The 15,580-nt window shown below is 40.7% G+C and overlaps 1 protein-coding gene across 7 annotated transcripts in view; it reads right to left on the bottom strand.

Moving 5' to 3' along the window:
* Positions 1-15,580, bottom strand: part of LOC113009931 (disco-interacting protein 2 homolog C) — a 226,316-nt gene that overhangs the window by 51,482 nt on the left and 159,254 nt on the right. For 5 of the 7 annotated variants that reach the window (XM_026148599.1, XM_026148600.1, XM_026148601.1 and 2 more), the window contains 4 exons: positions 13,559-13,645; positions 6,943-7,104; positions 4,577-4,696; positions 2,446-2,643 (listed from right to left, as the gene is read on the bottom strand). In XM_026148599.1, the coding sequence (XP_026004384.1) occupies positions 2,446-2,643; positions 4,577-4,696; positions 6,943-7,104; positions 13,559-13,645 (567 nt within the window). The remainder of the gene's footprint in view (positions 1-2,445; positions 2,644-4,576; positions 4,697-6,942; positions 7,105-13,558; positions 13,646-15,580) is intronic. The other 2 variants (XM_026148603.1, XM_026148604.1) reach the window with 1 other exon arrangement.

Genomic DNA, 15,580 nt, shown 5'->3' with positions numbered 1-15,580 from the left:
GTTTGGAAAAATGTAGTTCTGAAAGTACTTTTATTGCATCATGTTAACTCATGAGCTGCTGTAACACAAATCAAATGGCTGAATTGCCACATTGGCAGGCAGTCAGTCTACAGAATCTTACTAATGACCTACTAATTGTATTCAGGTGTGTTGCAGCAGGGACACATGTAAAAGTTTCAGGACACCGGCTCTCAAGGACTGGAGTTTGACACCCGTGTACTAGGGCAGCGGTCCCCAACCCCCGGGCCTCGGACCGGTACCGGTCCGTGAGTCGTTTGGTTTGGAGTTGAGGCTCAGGTGTGAAATGTATAGTTTTCAGGCTTTTTATCGGTTTTCAGCATTATTTTGTTATCGTTTTTATCGCTTACTCGGTTTTCCTTGGTCTTTTCACGTGTGTTATGAATAAACCTTCTTTTTTTCGGTACCGGTACTAGTTTTATTTTGTTGTATTTATCCATGACACCTTAAAGGCCGGTCCATGAAAATATTGTCGGGCATAAACCGGTCCGTGGCGCAAAAAAGGTTGAGGACCGCTGTACTAGGGTGTCCGTGTTGCCCGCCTGTCTACCTGCCCGGCAGGGTGACAACAACACCCCATCAACCTTTTACAGCTGAGGGGGCAAAACAAGCTTATGTAGGGCAGAGCAGTGTGTGTTGCTTTATGAGATGAATCATTATTTTGAAGCACCTGCTTTTAATGACCACTTAATCATTGTGATTTACTGAGATTACTATGATTATGATTATTTTCCACAACAACTTTTTAGCGTTTTGTCTATTTTGGAGACTTATTTTTTTTCTCTAAAGCCCTTCGGTTCAAATTCTGTTTTTTTAAATTTGTGCCACAGGATATAAACAAAAGACATGACAGTTCAGATATTTTTCATAGTTGATGGCTGAATTTTTTTTTCCCGTTTCCATAAAAAGAATTTATTTAACACAATTCAGTGGACTGCATACTGAACAGAAACAATGTATCAATCTTATCGCGCTAGTATGGATCCAATACCAGCGTTGGTATCAATGCTATCGGTGTTTGGATATATCCACCTCTAACACAAACACCCAACTGAAATTTAGTAAAGCCTGAAGGCTCAGTAAAGATTATGGACAAAATTATACTAGCATGCTTTAGTCTACTCATTATTGTAATATACTGACTATTTTAGACTTAGACGGAGGTTTTTACTTGTTATGAAACCTCTTCGTTGTCACTGGGGGGGCACGCTGCAGCTTTAAGTAAAAGATCTGAGAGCTTCTTCCAATTCATTTGGGTGCATGCCTGTGTGATGCTGGGTATGCGTGGTGTGATGTGTCTGGAGTCCTCTCAGTGTAATTTCATTCTCCCCTCTGTACAGCTGGGAGGTTTGACTCTAAATTCATGAGGACCCTGAGAGAAGCAGCTCTGTTCACGGCAGCTAAATTTCTTCATACCCTCCGGACCTGAAGTCGTTTTCTCTGCTGCTGTTTGGGAGATGAATAACTCGGTCGCCTTCAAGCGAAGAACAAGAGAACTTGTTCCAATTTGGGTGTAGATTTAAACTGTGGCATTGAGCCGGGGGACGACGTGATGGGATTCAGCTGCAGCGAATGTGTTTAGGGAGCTGGGACGATGGCAGCGCTGGGGGCCAGAAGGCTGTTACATGTTTGGTATCGGGTTATGTTACTGTTTACTTTGCAACATGTTCTCATTTATGGCTGCTAAAGACTTGCTTTAGTTAATGTTTACGTTATGCTGACCGATTCGAGGCTAAATAGGATTTGTATTTCTGCAGGATGCACTGTGGTCTAGCAGTGCTTGCTTCTGCAAAAGCAAAGATCGGTGTCCATAACCATTAATGTTTGAAACAGAGCACCAAAGTCAGCCGAGTCTGTGTACAGAAACTAATACTAGAGGGCACAGAAGGAAGGTTTTCATATTTTTTCAAAAAGCTGTGCTGAAAGTCGCACAGGAAACAATTCATCTTAAAACATTTTCTCAAAGTTTGAACCTTCAGGATAAAAAAACTTTTCCACCCTCTATAGCAGAGCAGTTTTCTTTTCAGGCATCTTTCTTCACACTTGCTAATGTGCTTAGCACCCTGTCTGGCTGCCATTAGGGGAATTATGCTCACACAGCGGGTGTTAAACATTGTTTGGTGCTACACTTAATCAGCTTGGAAAAGCCACCATATGTGCCGAAAACAAGATGCAGTTCAAAGAAAAAGAAAAACCCTCTTTTATGCACATATTACAAACATTTTTTGTTCTCTTTCATCGTGTGTTATGACAGTATTTTGAAGACTGGTCGCTAGGACGATTTATTTGTGGTCATGTGAGGCGTCCGATGTTCATTTTGGATTTTCGTCTTCACACAAAAATATTTCAACCCTTTTTCCTTCAGCTCAGATCCGAAGATTTGACCTTTGGGATGACATGCCGCGATGCAGGATTTCCAAGACTTACCATATGTGAGGACGTAGAGCGGCTTGCCGTTAGTATCCATGGTAGTGAGACACGGGGCCTTCGGAGAGATGGTGCCCCACCTCTGAAGGGCTGCCTCCAGAGAAGGGGGCCAGTTGGTCACCACGCCCAGCTGCTCACCCCGCATGGGTACCATCTGTGCCCCTTCAGCCTTGGGCTGGTTAGGGTCTGGCTGTTGGACTGCAAGTGAGCACGAGAAAACAGAAGAAGAAAATAATTTTTAGTCATTTTTACTTATAATATGTATAAGATTGATTTAACAAGCACCAAAAATACTCACTAAAATATCTTTTAAATGTTTGTTTAAATTACAGTGACCAGTTATTTTAGGAAATAAGGTGGAGAAAATATGGTCACAAATGCATTCTGCAGCATGGTAACAAGGCCAGACATACACCCAGTGCCACATGAGGAAAAAATGGAAGACCTGCTACAGATGGTCAACATCGTGAGGTCAGTCTGGATTTACAGGAAGAGACGGATGAGTCCGCCTGAATCTAGGAACTTTCCTAAGAGGAACGTTCCTGCCCACTACTGTAAAACGTTTTAAAGGCAAACGGTGGTCACGTCAACCACGTCCAAAATATTCACCCGACCATCAAACCACCACAAATGAACTATTTTCTCCCATTTAAGTCAAGTTTCCTCAAATAATCAGTCCAGCTGTTCAGGTCACAGTGAAATTAATACATTTATGTTTCTTGGTTCTTTACGATCTGCAACTTTTATTGCAGATTACAGGACATCAAATATCTTTAACTTTGCTTTTATGCTTTTTTAATAGATTGAAAAGACATAATGTCAACCAGCGACCTTTTATGAACAATATGACAAAGCTGATATTAAATTAACCCGTATAAATCAATAGAATATCATAATACAGAATTGTTTATTCTTATGAGTTCACTGTATTATACAGCCATGTAGAAATGTGCGTGTTAGGAATAATGAAACATTTACTGCGTGTCACCACTGCTGTAAGACAGAAAGTTCACAGGAAAGAGCTTTTAATCAAGCAAAACGCCCTGCTAATGAATTTCAACGACATACTGAACCAAACCGAGTCTTTCCAACATTTGCTATTCATGCTTAAATTATGAATTAACTTCTGGCTCTGCAGCGTTTGATGCTGAAAACAGAAGGAAATATTCATCAGTTAGACTCTGCTTTGTCAGAGGAGACTTTAGGGAATGAGGTTCAGTCATTTGTCTGCATAGATTATTTTTCAAAAGTTTTAGCAAAATATATGTTTTTACCACCACTCAACTTTAGGTCAACACTGAAAGAAAGACTGGCAGAATCATTGTAATGTTACGTATTTGTTTTAAGCCTGGAGATTTGCATTTTGGCTCCAGCTGTGTTGGGGGGGAGCCAAAATATCAGGATAGGCTGGAGTACCAAGTTATCAGCTAATGCTAACAAGCTAGGTTAGCATAAACTGTATGAGTGCATCACACAGGCACATGCTAATTAACATGCTAATTAGCTCCAAGTAATATACAAATAATAACTACAGTTTCACTCACTCAACTGTTAGACGTCAGGGAATCACCCAAAAAGCCACCAATATAAAAAGCTAAGCTAAGTAACCTAATTTAGCCCCTAACCACGCTACCTAGAGACTGGTTGGTGACACCCTGGCAACCACTGGTCACCAAGGAAAAATGTGTAATCTCTTGGCTGCTGGAAGAAACTATGATACAAAGTTAACGTTTCCCCTTTGGAAAGTTGTTGCAATGGTAGGGGACAGCTTTTACTTTGAAGGTTCTCCATTTCCAGCTTGTGTTGCATAGGTTTCACTACTGCTTAGGGAGTGTTTGCAGACAAGTCAGCACCTTCCATGCAAAATACAGCAAATCACTGCAATCTGGTAGCAATCAAAGCATTCACAGGGAGGTTTTTGGTGCAGCATCCTCTTTGAGAACAACAGCTAGCTGACCACTCTCGATGTTCATATCCCATCTTCTAATGTGGATGAGGGGGTGGTCTAGGCACCAGGGGGCAACCAAGTCTTTCCTTAATTGGCTTCACACATTTTTGCAAGAACATGAATCAAAATATACAAAAACACGTATTTTCAAGTATTTTTAAGAGTGAAAAGAGAAGCTGTTACCTTCCAAAAGCTCTTCAAAGTCATCGACGAAAAACTCTCTTAATGGCGGCCGTTTGGGTCTCTTCAGAGTGTTGACGAGTTGCTGTATTTTGGCTGAAACTCTGCTGCTGACTGGAACACCTGTGGAGCGTGAACAAACACACAAAAAGACCACACGTTTTAATCCAAGTCGTAGCTTAGACTTTCTAATTGCGCTTTCACAGGTGCACACGTGAAGTAGTCGCTGCTTTCGGATTCCACTGAGCAGCCCACCGTTTCATCCGTGATAGAAAAAAATCCCCAAGTTTTAACACTACACTGAAGAGCCCTCGAGTGAGCAATCATGACAGCTGCCGTACAAAATGACACTCAAAATGCAAAAATAGCGTATGAGATGAGGTGTGGGCTCAAATTGCTCTTTCATTAAGGCCATTTTCAAACCCACAGAGTTTGTAGCCTTAAGACAAAGAAGGAAAATGAAAGTCTAAATGTGGATGTAAACAGATGTACTGGCAGACTTGGTTTGGGCTGCAGGGTGAACCAAAGACAGACGTGATGTTGTTAAGATTATTATTTCGTCTGTGTGTGAAGGTAAAGGAGCGCTACTCAGTGAAACTCGAATACTTTTGTTTTCACCCCCCTGCAGTCCTCGGGTGCTTATGCTGGTTTTTTTTTGCCTTTTCTCTCGTCAAAGGAAGCGTCTTTTTTTCCATCCCTGGCTGTTTCACATTTATCCAGTCAAAAGATGCAACATTTAATTCATTGTACTTATCCTTGCAAAAGACCACTGCACTGTATGAACTGCCGATGTTAGAGGTTAGCTTGCAACACTCACACCAGCTGTGCGTGCGTGGGTGGATGTTAATGTACATTCATGTAAAACTCAAACTGCGACTGACCTCAGCAGCTCACCAGGAAGTACATTTCTTTTATCCAAACATTTTCTTCTGCCCCTTAAAATGTATTAAGAACATGCATAAAGTGCACGTTAATGTTTGGCGGTGCAAATTTTAATCCACCCACACATGCTGCACACGTGCTCCACATTTCAACATAAAGCGGGTGAAACAGGGCGGGAATGAAATGGTGAACGACGGATGCATGTCGCAACAGTGACCGACGAGGCGCCGCAGACGAAAATGAAGCGTGACAAGAGGAGGTGCAGTATTTGCTTTACCCAGAAAAAGGACTCTACTCTTATTCATCTGATAAATTATATTTTGTTTTCAAATTTGGGGTTTCTAGATACCTGATCGCAAGATCCACTCGATCCACTGCATACTGCAAATCTCATGTTTTATACTGTACTTCACCAACCTGTCCAAGTGTATCCTGTTTTTTGCCCAATGACAGCTGGGCTGGGCTCCCTCTGCAAACCTGAACTGCATACGTGGTTAAAACAATGGACGTCTGGATAAATGTACACAAGTTACAAAAAGGAAAATACCCTTCAAGGATAAAAAAGCCTTAAAAATTTAATATAATACTTTTTTTAAAAACTACCACAGGAAACCCTCTAAAATCAAATGTTAAATCCTCAAAAATCCAAACACTAAGTATTAATGATGAAACATCTTTCAACTAAAGCTCATCTTTGGAAATAAAAGTCTGCGCAGCCCGACTGGAAGCAACACAATAAAAAGTGTTATTTCAGATGAAATCCTGTCTACTTTGTTGCATCTCTTCCAACCAAACATCCCGACAGGGCCCCGTGTGCAAACTCTGGCATCTGATCTATCAAACCACTTCATGCATTCAGCATCTCGGCCCGCGGCAGCATCCAGTGTATTGTCTGATGAATAACTCAGTCTGCTGGAGCCTCGCGTCCCTCCAGAGAAGGAATTATTGAACTACGAACCAGCAAACTGCCAACCTCTGTCATCTTTGAGGTCTCTGCAGAAATCTGTGGATTCATCTTTTGCAGTGCTAAAAGGCATTACGAACCAAATCCGATCCCCCGCCACGTCTGGACTACAAAGAGCTGGTTTATATAACCATGAATGAAGATAAACTCTTTGTTGGATTTTGCTGATACAGTTTGTGTTGTTTAGACTACAAGATTATACACCTGCCTGTGATAAGAAGAAGAGAAACACCTGCAGAAAATTATTACCAATGAACTTTTTTGGTTTTACTTTTGCAAGAAAAATTAAAACGAAAACATTGAAACACAAAAGCAACAAAAAACACAATAAAAGCCTCACATGAATCCAAAGTAACAAAACATTCTAGCCTTCAGCTCTTCTTCTCTCATCATGATCAGGATGTTCTTCACATCCACTAAGACAGAAAATATGATGCATTCCCCCAAAGAAAATGCGACACAATCAGAGAATTTCACCTTGAAAAACACGAGCAACTGTTCATATTTGCCAGTCTTGACTCACCGTCTCCAGTTTCCATCAGCTCCGCGTTGCCGTACTTGGGCGTCTGTCTTTGGGCTGCGGTGCCAGCGCCTGGGGCTCTCTCCACCTGGATGGCGTCGGTCGCGGTGGTGTTGGCGGTATTGTTGGTGTAGCCGGTGACATCTGGAGGGGCAGAGTGGTTCTCTGGGATGTGAGAAAATAGGGAGGCGGGTTAGTACCCTCACACATCCTGCTGTTACTACACTCTAAATGTGGATCAGAAACCCAGCACAACCCAGTAAATTATAAACATATCTGCTGAATGTCAGACTAAAGAAGTTTCTACTTAAATGAAATTGACACAAGAAGTCATAGATGAAGATGAACATCAGTGAAACTGTTAGCATTAAAGCAGCTGAGGTGTCGATCGAACGGTTAAACAAAAAGTAACTGATGAAATAAAACGTTGATTAACCGATAACGACTGGAGACAACTGAAACATCGGCTGAATATTAATAAGTGTTGTGCATGCAGAAAGGACATAAGGTGTCAGTTAAGTTGTAAAGACTGAAAGCAGCGGAGTCGTCAGTTTAAATGTCGGTTGAATCACCAGTTCTTGAGCCAGCAGAGGCGAAACATCAGTGCCTGAAAACAGCTGTGGCTTCAACAGGCTTTCAGACAGGAAGTGACACAGACAGTCAATGAAATTCAGATAATTAACAAAGTTAATGCTTTAGATATTTTAGTCTGTTTTACTAAAGACGGTTCCATAACCTATTGTCTCATGCAGCAGGTAGTTTAGGAAGGACATTGAAAGTATAGCAAAGCAATAGTAACGTTTGTTTGTGTGCTTATAGGAAAAGTTCAAGATGTAGACTTTATTAACCTGCTATAAAGGCAATTAAATGATTTCTAGTAAAATTCTTAAAGATATGTGGATAAAAACACTATTGGAAGCCACAAGAGAAAGAAAATTAGGAAGAAATTCACTGACTACCAAAGAATCTTTAAAGACGAATCATGTCGGGGGCTTAAAGATGTGACACACTTCAAAAAAATAGAGCAAAAATCCACCAGAACCACCAAATCCCTCCAGAATCTCCCAATCATTCCTCACTGATCGCTCCACAAACCGCTCATTTCACCACCACCTCCCTCTACTGCAACATCTGCCTCTCTCTCGAGCAAAAAAAAGAAACAAAAAAGACTCCATTTCCATCAACACCCACATCATACCATTCATTTCTGGTTGTTTTTCACCCTATTTTGTGCTGCATTTAGATACTGCTTCAACCTGTCTGCTGTGCCTAATGTTTCAAAGCACATAGCATTCCTTAAATTCTTCGAATTTACCTCTTTTATGAGGCTGGGATGCAGTTCAGCAACATCAAACGCTGTTTACTGTTCTGCCCGAGGGCTTCTTTACTTTGAGTGGTCGAAGCATGAAATGATGATAGCAGGAGGATGCGCGGTGAATCTAAATTGGGATGTGTGTAGGTATATCCTTACGTATCCTTTACTGTATCTTTGCACTGAGTCAGAGTGCCCACTTCAAGTTAATCCAATAGAAAGCCATCCCCACAAAGCCAAAAGTAGGTTTGTGGTTCTACGCATTGCTGTTTTTGCTGCGTTATGTGCGTCATTTGCATTGGGTTACCACTGCATTAACATTTATAGCACGCTGAGATTGATCTTGTAGTCTTGGGTTTCAGAGTTGCAAGGTTCCCTAATGTTCACTGTGGGTCATTTTTGGCATTTAGTGCTTCGTGCATTTGGAAATCCCTCCAGCTTCTCCTTATCGGGCCTCCTGTAAGGTCAGAGGTCAAGTGCAGATGTAGAAAAACAATCACAGAGGTAATCAGGATGCAAAGTGCATTGAAACATCTGTAGGGTGCGTCTTAGACATTAACCACTTTCTGAGAATACTGGGACACTATCCAACCATTGAGTCCATCTCGGTTATATTTTAGTGTTGAACAAAACACACTTAAACCCTTTAAGTTTGAAACACAGCTCAAGGGAACTAAAAGTCGTCATTTCAAATTGTACCTCAACTTCAGAATAGCAGGACTGAAGGAGCACCTCTTTGCTTAACTTCTAAAACACCCTCAAAGAGAGGTCACCACTTTGGATGATTTATATGTGAACGCTTGCCTCGCTGCTCCCATTCACAGCTTCCCGCATGATGCACCGCTGCTTCAGTCAAGGACCAGAAGACAAAGGAGATCAAACTACTTCACGGCGTGAAGGTTCCTGCTGTGAAAAGGCAGCAGAGCGAGTCATGACTGAGGGGTCCTGTTCACAAGTGCTGCTCATGTTAATGTAATTCACTCCATCCCGTGCCCACGATTAAACTCACTGAGATGTTTCGAAGGATGCTCATTACGTCACTTAGCATCTGTTTCGGATGATGAGACGAGGTTGGGTTTCTGGTTTCACATCATTGTGTTTTATTCTATTGAGAGCTGTCAGCATTGACTTTCATTATTCATTTGGCTTTGATTAAAGGTCTATTGGCTCCATCCACCACCAACTATATATAACCTTATATTTGCTGTTCTCTGTAAATGAACTTTCTGTATGTGGATTCACTCCTTGTGTTTTTATTATCTAATGGCATTGACTTGTGTTCTTCCTTCCCACTGTCGCCAAGTGTTTGCTCATGTCAGCGCGTTGCAGCATCTTCTATTATGGTGTAAAACACTTTGAAGTGACCATTGTCAGCTGGTTCTACATAAATAAACCCACAAGAATTGAAGAGAAGCACTTCATGGATTCAGTCATTCATTTAGTGCCCCATCTATAGCCTGTATTTGTTTACATTTCTTTAAACTGGTGAAATGTGAATAGGTTGATTTAGCCATTATCATTTTGACGTCTACATGTCGATACTGCAAAAATAAAGGCAGTTCTGATGCATCTTTTCCCAGTTGTTTATTTGTGCTTATGTCTCCTTTATCCAGAATAATGAGGTGAATTACCAATGACCAAATTAAATATTTAATTCACAACACAATGTTAATCATTTTAAGCTCTAACGACTTATGCTAAACGTAAAACACCAAGAGCTTACTCATTTTGTTTTTTTTATTTGGTTCTATCCATTTAATGTCACGACTCTTTCATGTGTTCGAACAAATAAAGCCGAGAGCCGCTGAGCTCAATATGAAGTGAAAGGCTTGGAAAGACTGAGAAATATAAGTGCACAGTGAGAGAAAGGCAGGGATGATTTCTAGCAAAGCACTGAGCCCAAGCCAGCTGGAGAGAAACTGAATTCTTTATCCAGACATGGACTGCATATCAACAATGCAGCTCCCAGCACAAGCATGCTAATTACTGTAGCACGCTGTCTCTGCAACATCTGGGCTGACGGTTTGAGCTACACATATATTCTCTGTAGGCACTTGTTGTGCAGCATCTGTGAGAATATGTGTGTGTGCATGCACGCACACATATTTGCACCTCCGGTGACCTCATCAGGTCGTCTTTATGAAGACCTGAGACAGAGCTGAATATCATCACTGGCTAAGGATGAGGATGAGGACGATGATGATGATGAATGCCTCATTCACTGCTGGAATATCCATCAGAGAGGCTGAGGCTGTTTCAGGGACAGGACACTTTAATGTGCGGGCTCAAGGATCTGTGGCTGGTAGTTTGCAAGCCCCACAATTGAAAATGTCTCCATCAGTTTCTGTGAATCTTGTTGAAGCATTACTGTGGATAAATGTGCTTCACAAGGAAAAGTTTGAGATTTTCTTTCTTTCTCTTGAAAAGGAAGTACCCTCGCTATAATTTGTGTCCGCTGCCTATTTACACTGGACAAAAACGTTTAATTATTCATGCATTCTTGTGAATCGGGCATTAAATCCATCTTTGAGTAAATAAATGCATGATTTTTACAAAAAGTTCCATCATAGTATTTCTAATGTATTTCTTACAAAAAGATAAAACCAAGCTGTTTATGCTGGATCAATAGAACTCAAACTTCACTGCAGAAACAGGCTGATTTGGGGCTTAACGCAGTGAATGACAAGAAAAATACCAGCCTTTGTTTGTTTTTGAAACAATTTTGTGTTTGCAGGGGGTAATGGGATGCTTTGATTCTTTGTAACACCAGTGACCACTGGTGTTTCAGGCACATCTTAAAACTGGTTTATATTTTATTTTGTTAGATGATTTGGGGACTATGCCTGATATTTCCCCACTGTCTTACAATGCTGCTGGTGAAAAAGTTCTAAAGTATTCCAGTATATTTACCTTAGATCAGCTGATCTACGTATGCAGAAGAACACAAAATGTTATTTACCATCCGATCCTGACTCATTGGCATATTAAAGAAGTTTCTGTTATTGCATCGTGTGTGTAAATGCCTGCTCTTCCATGTGAAGCTGCAGCTCTTCTGCACATATGTAACAGTCAACAGGCTGCTGCAAACCTCAGTAAACACATTTGTATGATTCGTTTAAATACTCTCCTCCCAAAATTTACAAACACAAATACATGTGCATGTCCACACTGATACTTTTTTCCTCCCAAGCACCAGAAGAAAGCTGCTGAATTGCCCCATGATGCTTTTAATTTTATATTTTCTTCGATGGGAATTTTACTATTAAAGCGATTTAATTGCCGATGATATCCAGCTATATCTTTTCATTTAAACCAAGTGAATCATGAGTTCAACATGAGTAGCAGCCATGTTAAACACCTCTCTAGATCTTTTTTTCCACTTAAGAAGTATTAATACTTTTAGATGCACCGTTTAAGAGAAGCTGGAGGTGCTCGTTTATCTCTAACAGCTACTGTAATGCACTTTTTTACTCAGTCAGTAGAGCAGCCCTCAGCCATGCTGCTGCTGGATTACTCTCAAGTAATAGGTTAAGCAGACGATCTCATATTACATTACAGCAGTTGTTCCATAATTTATAATCTGTGGAGTAGCTTCGATTTGTGTTTTCATCACTGCTGAATTTGCTTTTATTGTTTGTGCTAATAAAGAGGCAGAAACTCGGGCCAGGCCACAGTCAGGGAGCACTCCTTAGATAAAAGAAAAATAGAAAACTAATGAAAAGCCTAATTAAGAAATAAAACCAACGTGTGCCATCACGACAGCTTCGATGGACCTTTGCACTGATTCTCCAGGTTTCTGGAGCTGCAGAGGAAGGAACGCTATTCGTCTCCACGATGGTGGTGGTGGAGAGACGTCAGTCAAAAATCACTCGCAGGTGTTTAATAATGATTCATGTCACTATTGTAGCTCATTAACTTTGTCTGCTCTCTCCCACAGTTTGTGTTTTGTCCTGTTTGTTCTCTCTTTGTTTTGGTCTTTTCTTTTCTCTGACTCCTGGCTGCCTCTAAATGGCGTCCCCTCCTCCAGTCTGGTTATAGGGACGTTCTTCCTCCCCGCTGTTGCTAAGTTCCTCTACAGGATCTTTAGGGTTTTCTCCCCCATATTGAATGCAAAGCAACAGATTTTTTTTTAATTAAATTGGCACTACATAAATGAGTAACCGAATAAAACTAAATGTAGGATCAAGATGTGAATCACTTCCTCATCTCATTCATCATGTTGTTCCCAAACTGTTTTCCTCTTCCCTTAGAGACCACCGACCTTCCCCTTGCAGATATACAGCACTGACAGGGGGGCTAAGCTCCTGTTAAATCCCAGTCGGCCTCATCTAGACGCCTTAATCACATTGAATATGGGAACTATTCCAGAGCAGTGTTAGTGGATTCAAAGTCTATTTTTAGTTTTTGACAATGACAAATGGTTAATTAGAGGTCTGTTCTTAAAGTCTTTCTTCAAGTGACTGCTCCTTGTTTGCTCCACCATGGATAAGTGTATTTTCTCTGGCAGTCCAACAGGAATGGTGCAAGGAGTCACTTCAGTAAATGAGCGCATCATCCTGTGCTGCTGCCGTTTTACATGCCAGGCACTGAGTGGTGCAAAGCAGGAAGCGTCTTCAGTTCACAACTCTTGGCTGTTACATGTCGTGCTGGTTTCTTTGATATAGTATCTATGATTTGAGGTAGCAGATTGCAAAAAATACAACACGAAAAAAAATTACAGACAAAAACTAAAACAAGGAAGCGGACGGGCAGCCTGCATTCCTCTACCATCTGCTTTCTGGCCTAGATGAAAAGCTGCTTTGAAAGCAGATTGCCTCTGGCTGAGAAAACAACTAAAATCATGCTGCATAATTAGGCAAATCAATAAAAAACGACAAACAGAAGAACCTTGAAAAGAGGAAAGAGTCACACAAGCTGCTATCCAGCTTCTTTAAAAGCATTGTTGATTTTCCTCATCAACAATTCACACTTTCAAAAGCTGTAAGCACAGCCTTTTTTCAAATCCACACAAACAAACTGCTTTCATGCATCTACCACAACAACTCAATGCTACTCCTATCAAGGTTAGCATTGATGGTTTCTCCTCTGCACTTATACAACATGGCTAGGCACAAATTTAATTAGCGGGGAAACAACTGAGGAGGGGCACAGCTCGAACAGCAGGCATATGATGGCGGGCACTGTGGAGAGAAGGTTAGCTGAAAATTATGAGGGGGGAAATACGACATCCCTGTTCGTGCCAAGGGATGGCGGGAGACTGACCCTCATTCTGGGCTCTCCACCAGCCATGCTCCGATTGAAACTTACCGGAGCGTCGTGGACCAGAGTTTCCATTCTCTATCATACCAGCTGGCACTGCCCTCCTCCTTCTCAAGGAGAGGTGGCTTAAAAGGCCTGCATGTGAGGAACAAGAAGGGAGGGGAGTCTTTAAAAGTGGCATCAATCGCAAACCTCTCGCTAAAACTCTCAAGTCTTTGTTTTTGACACAACACAGCACATCAACGCAAAATCTGAGTTCACAGATTAAACTGTAACTGGATAATGTGAAGATTCCCCACGGTGAGGGAAGAGTGTTGTGGGAGCAGGAGAGTGTTTTCCACGGGACTTTACAAAAAGAAGCCAAAATAGGAAAACTCTGGTGAGGAAAGAAACTCCCGACGTAAGCTGTGTGCGTACATGGCTTTTAAATTTAAAGAAATTATATCTGCTGTTGGTTCTCAACAGTGTGCAAGGCATTAAAGCACTCAGCTGCACACAGCTGGATGTTCTGTGAGAAATGCTCCATCAGGCTGTAGTTTTCATTTCAGCTATTTTGGTGCTTTGTGTCACTGTGAATTATGACAATCCGGACCAAACCGGTTCCACTGAAGTTGCAACATTTTTACAAACCAATTCTGGTTCATCTGTTTCATTCAACGATCCGCTTTCGCCCTTCTCATTCTCCGTCGCCGCCATGCTTTGTCCACCATGTGCGTATGAAAACAAAGGCCATGTGCGCTTTACCCATATTCTATCGCGATATTTCATTTTCTTATCATTGCCTAACACTGTACCGGTATTACCTACTTTAAAGTATCACTTTTTTCATAAATACACGAACAAGATTCCTGTTAAATTACAATAAAGTAAAGAATGTGCACCTATAATCTACAAAAACAATTTCTTACTATAAAAATATTACAGCACTATACTCTATAGAATATAAACTTCATTACACAATATTGTCAGATGGTTGCTTCCGATTTTACTCTTAATTTATTGTACCTACTCTAATTTTAATAAACAGTAATTGCAGGTATATCTGTACTGTATTATATATAACTATATAATAGAGGTGGGAATCACCATACATCCCACGATACGATATTATCACAATACTTACCGCACGATACGATATTATTGCAATTTTTTAAAATATTTTGCGATATTCAGATTCTGTACATAAAAGTAAACTTTATCAATATTCATTTTATCTAATATCAAAGCCTCGCACTCAGTCTTTCTCGCATTTCAGTCAGTTTTATTGTTGACAAACTGAACGGTTTGTATTACAGTCTAGTCCAACTTAACTGAATGCAACCATCTGGTACAATTATAGCTATTCTGAACTATGCAATTTATGAAAACTATGCAGCCCCTTCAGCAACTGAAGAATTTGAAAGTAAATTAAAACTAAATATAATTTTACATTAAATAAAAGTTTTAAACTTAATTAAAATAAAACATTTCTTAAATTTAAAAGAAGTAAACTGTCATGTTTATTGCTGCCAAAAAACAAGTTAAACACATTTGGACAGTGAAGGAATGTCAGGATTCTTGCTCAGAAAAAGGATCAACATGCTCTGAACACAAAAACCTTTTTTGTAACAAAATATCGATTTCTGCTGTCCCTGTATCGATACATTATTAGCAAACAAAATATCACGATACTACATAGTATCGATTTTTTCCCCCACCCCTACTATATTAAGCATATAGGCTACCCTCTTCTCCTGCTGTTTGGACAGCAAAATGCTGCTGTATTCAACATTACACACAGGAACAGCAACCACATACACAAGCACAGACACACAGGTTCTGTACAGGAGCTGAACTCAGCCCAGAGTCAACAATAACAACCAGATCGTCTGCGATGATCCTGTGAAAAAGATCTGCAGGCTGGAGGAAAATGTGGAGAGATGAAAGGAGCGATGACCAATTGGGGAGATATGAGAGAACAAAAAGTTATCGTCACAGGCAAACCGAGCAGTTCTGATAAGAGCTGAATAAAAAACAAGGGGGGGAATGATTCTGTTCATAAACTCTCCTAAGATTTTACACACACACACA

Source organism: Astatotilapia calliptera, chromosome 18, assembly GCF_900246225.1.
Source record: "Astatotilapia calliptera chromosome 18, fAstCal1.2, whole genome shotgun sequence".
NCBI lineage: Eukaryota > Metazoa > Chordata > Actinopteri > Cichliformes > Cichlidae > Astatotilapia > Astatotilapia calliptera.
This window is presented reverse-complemented; position numbering and strand designations above follow the sequence as displayed.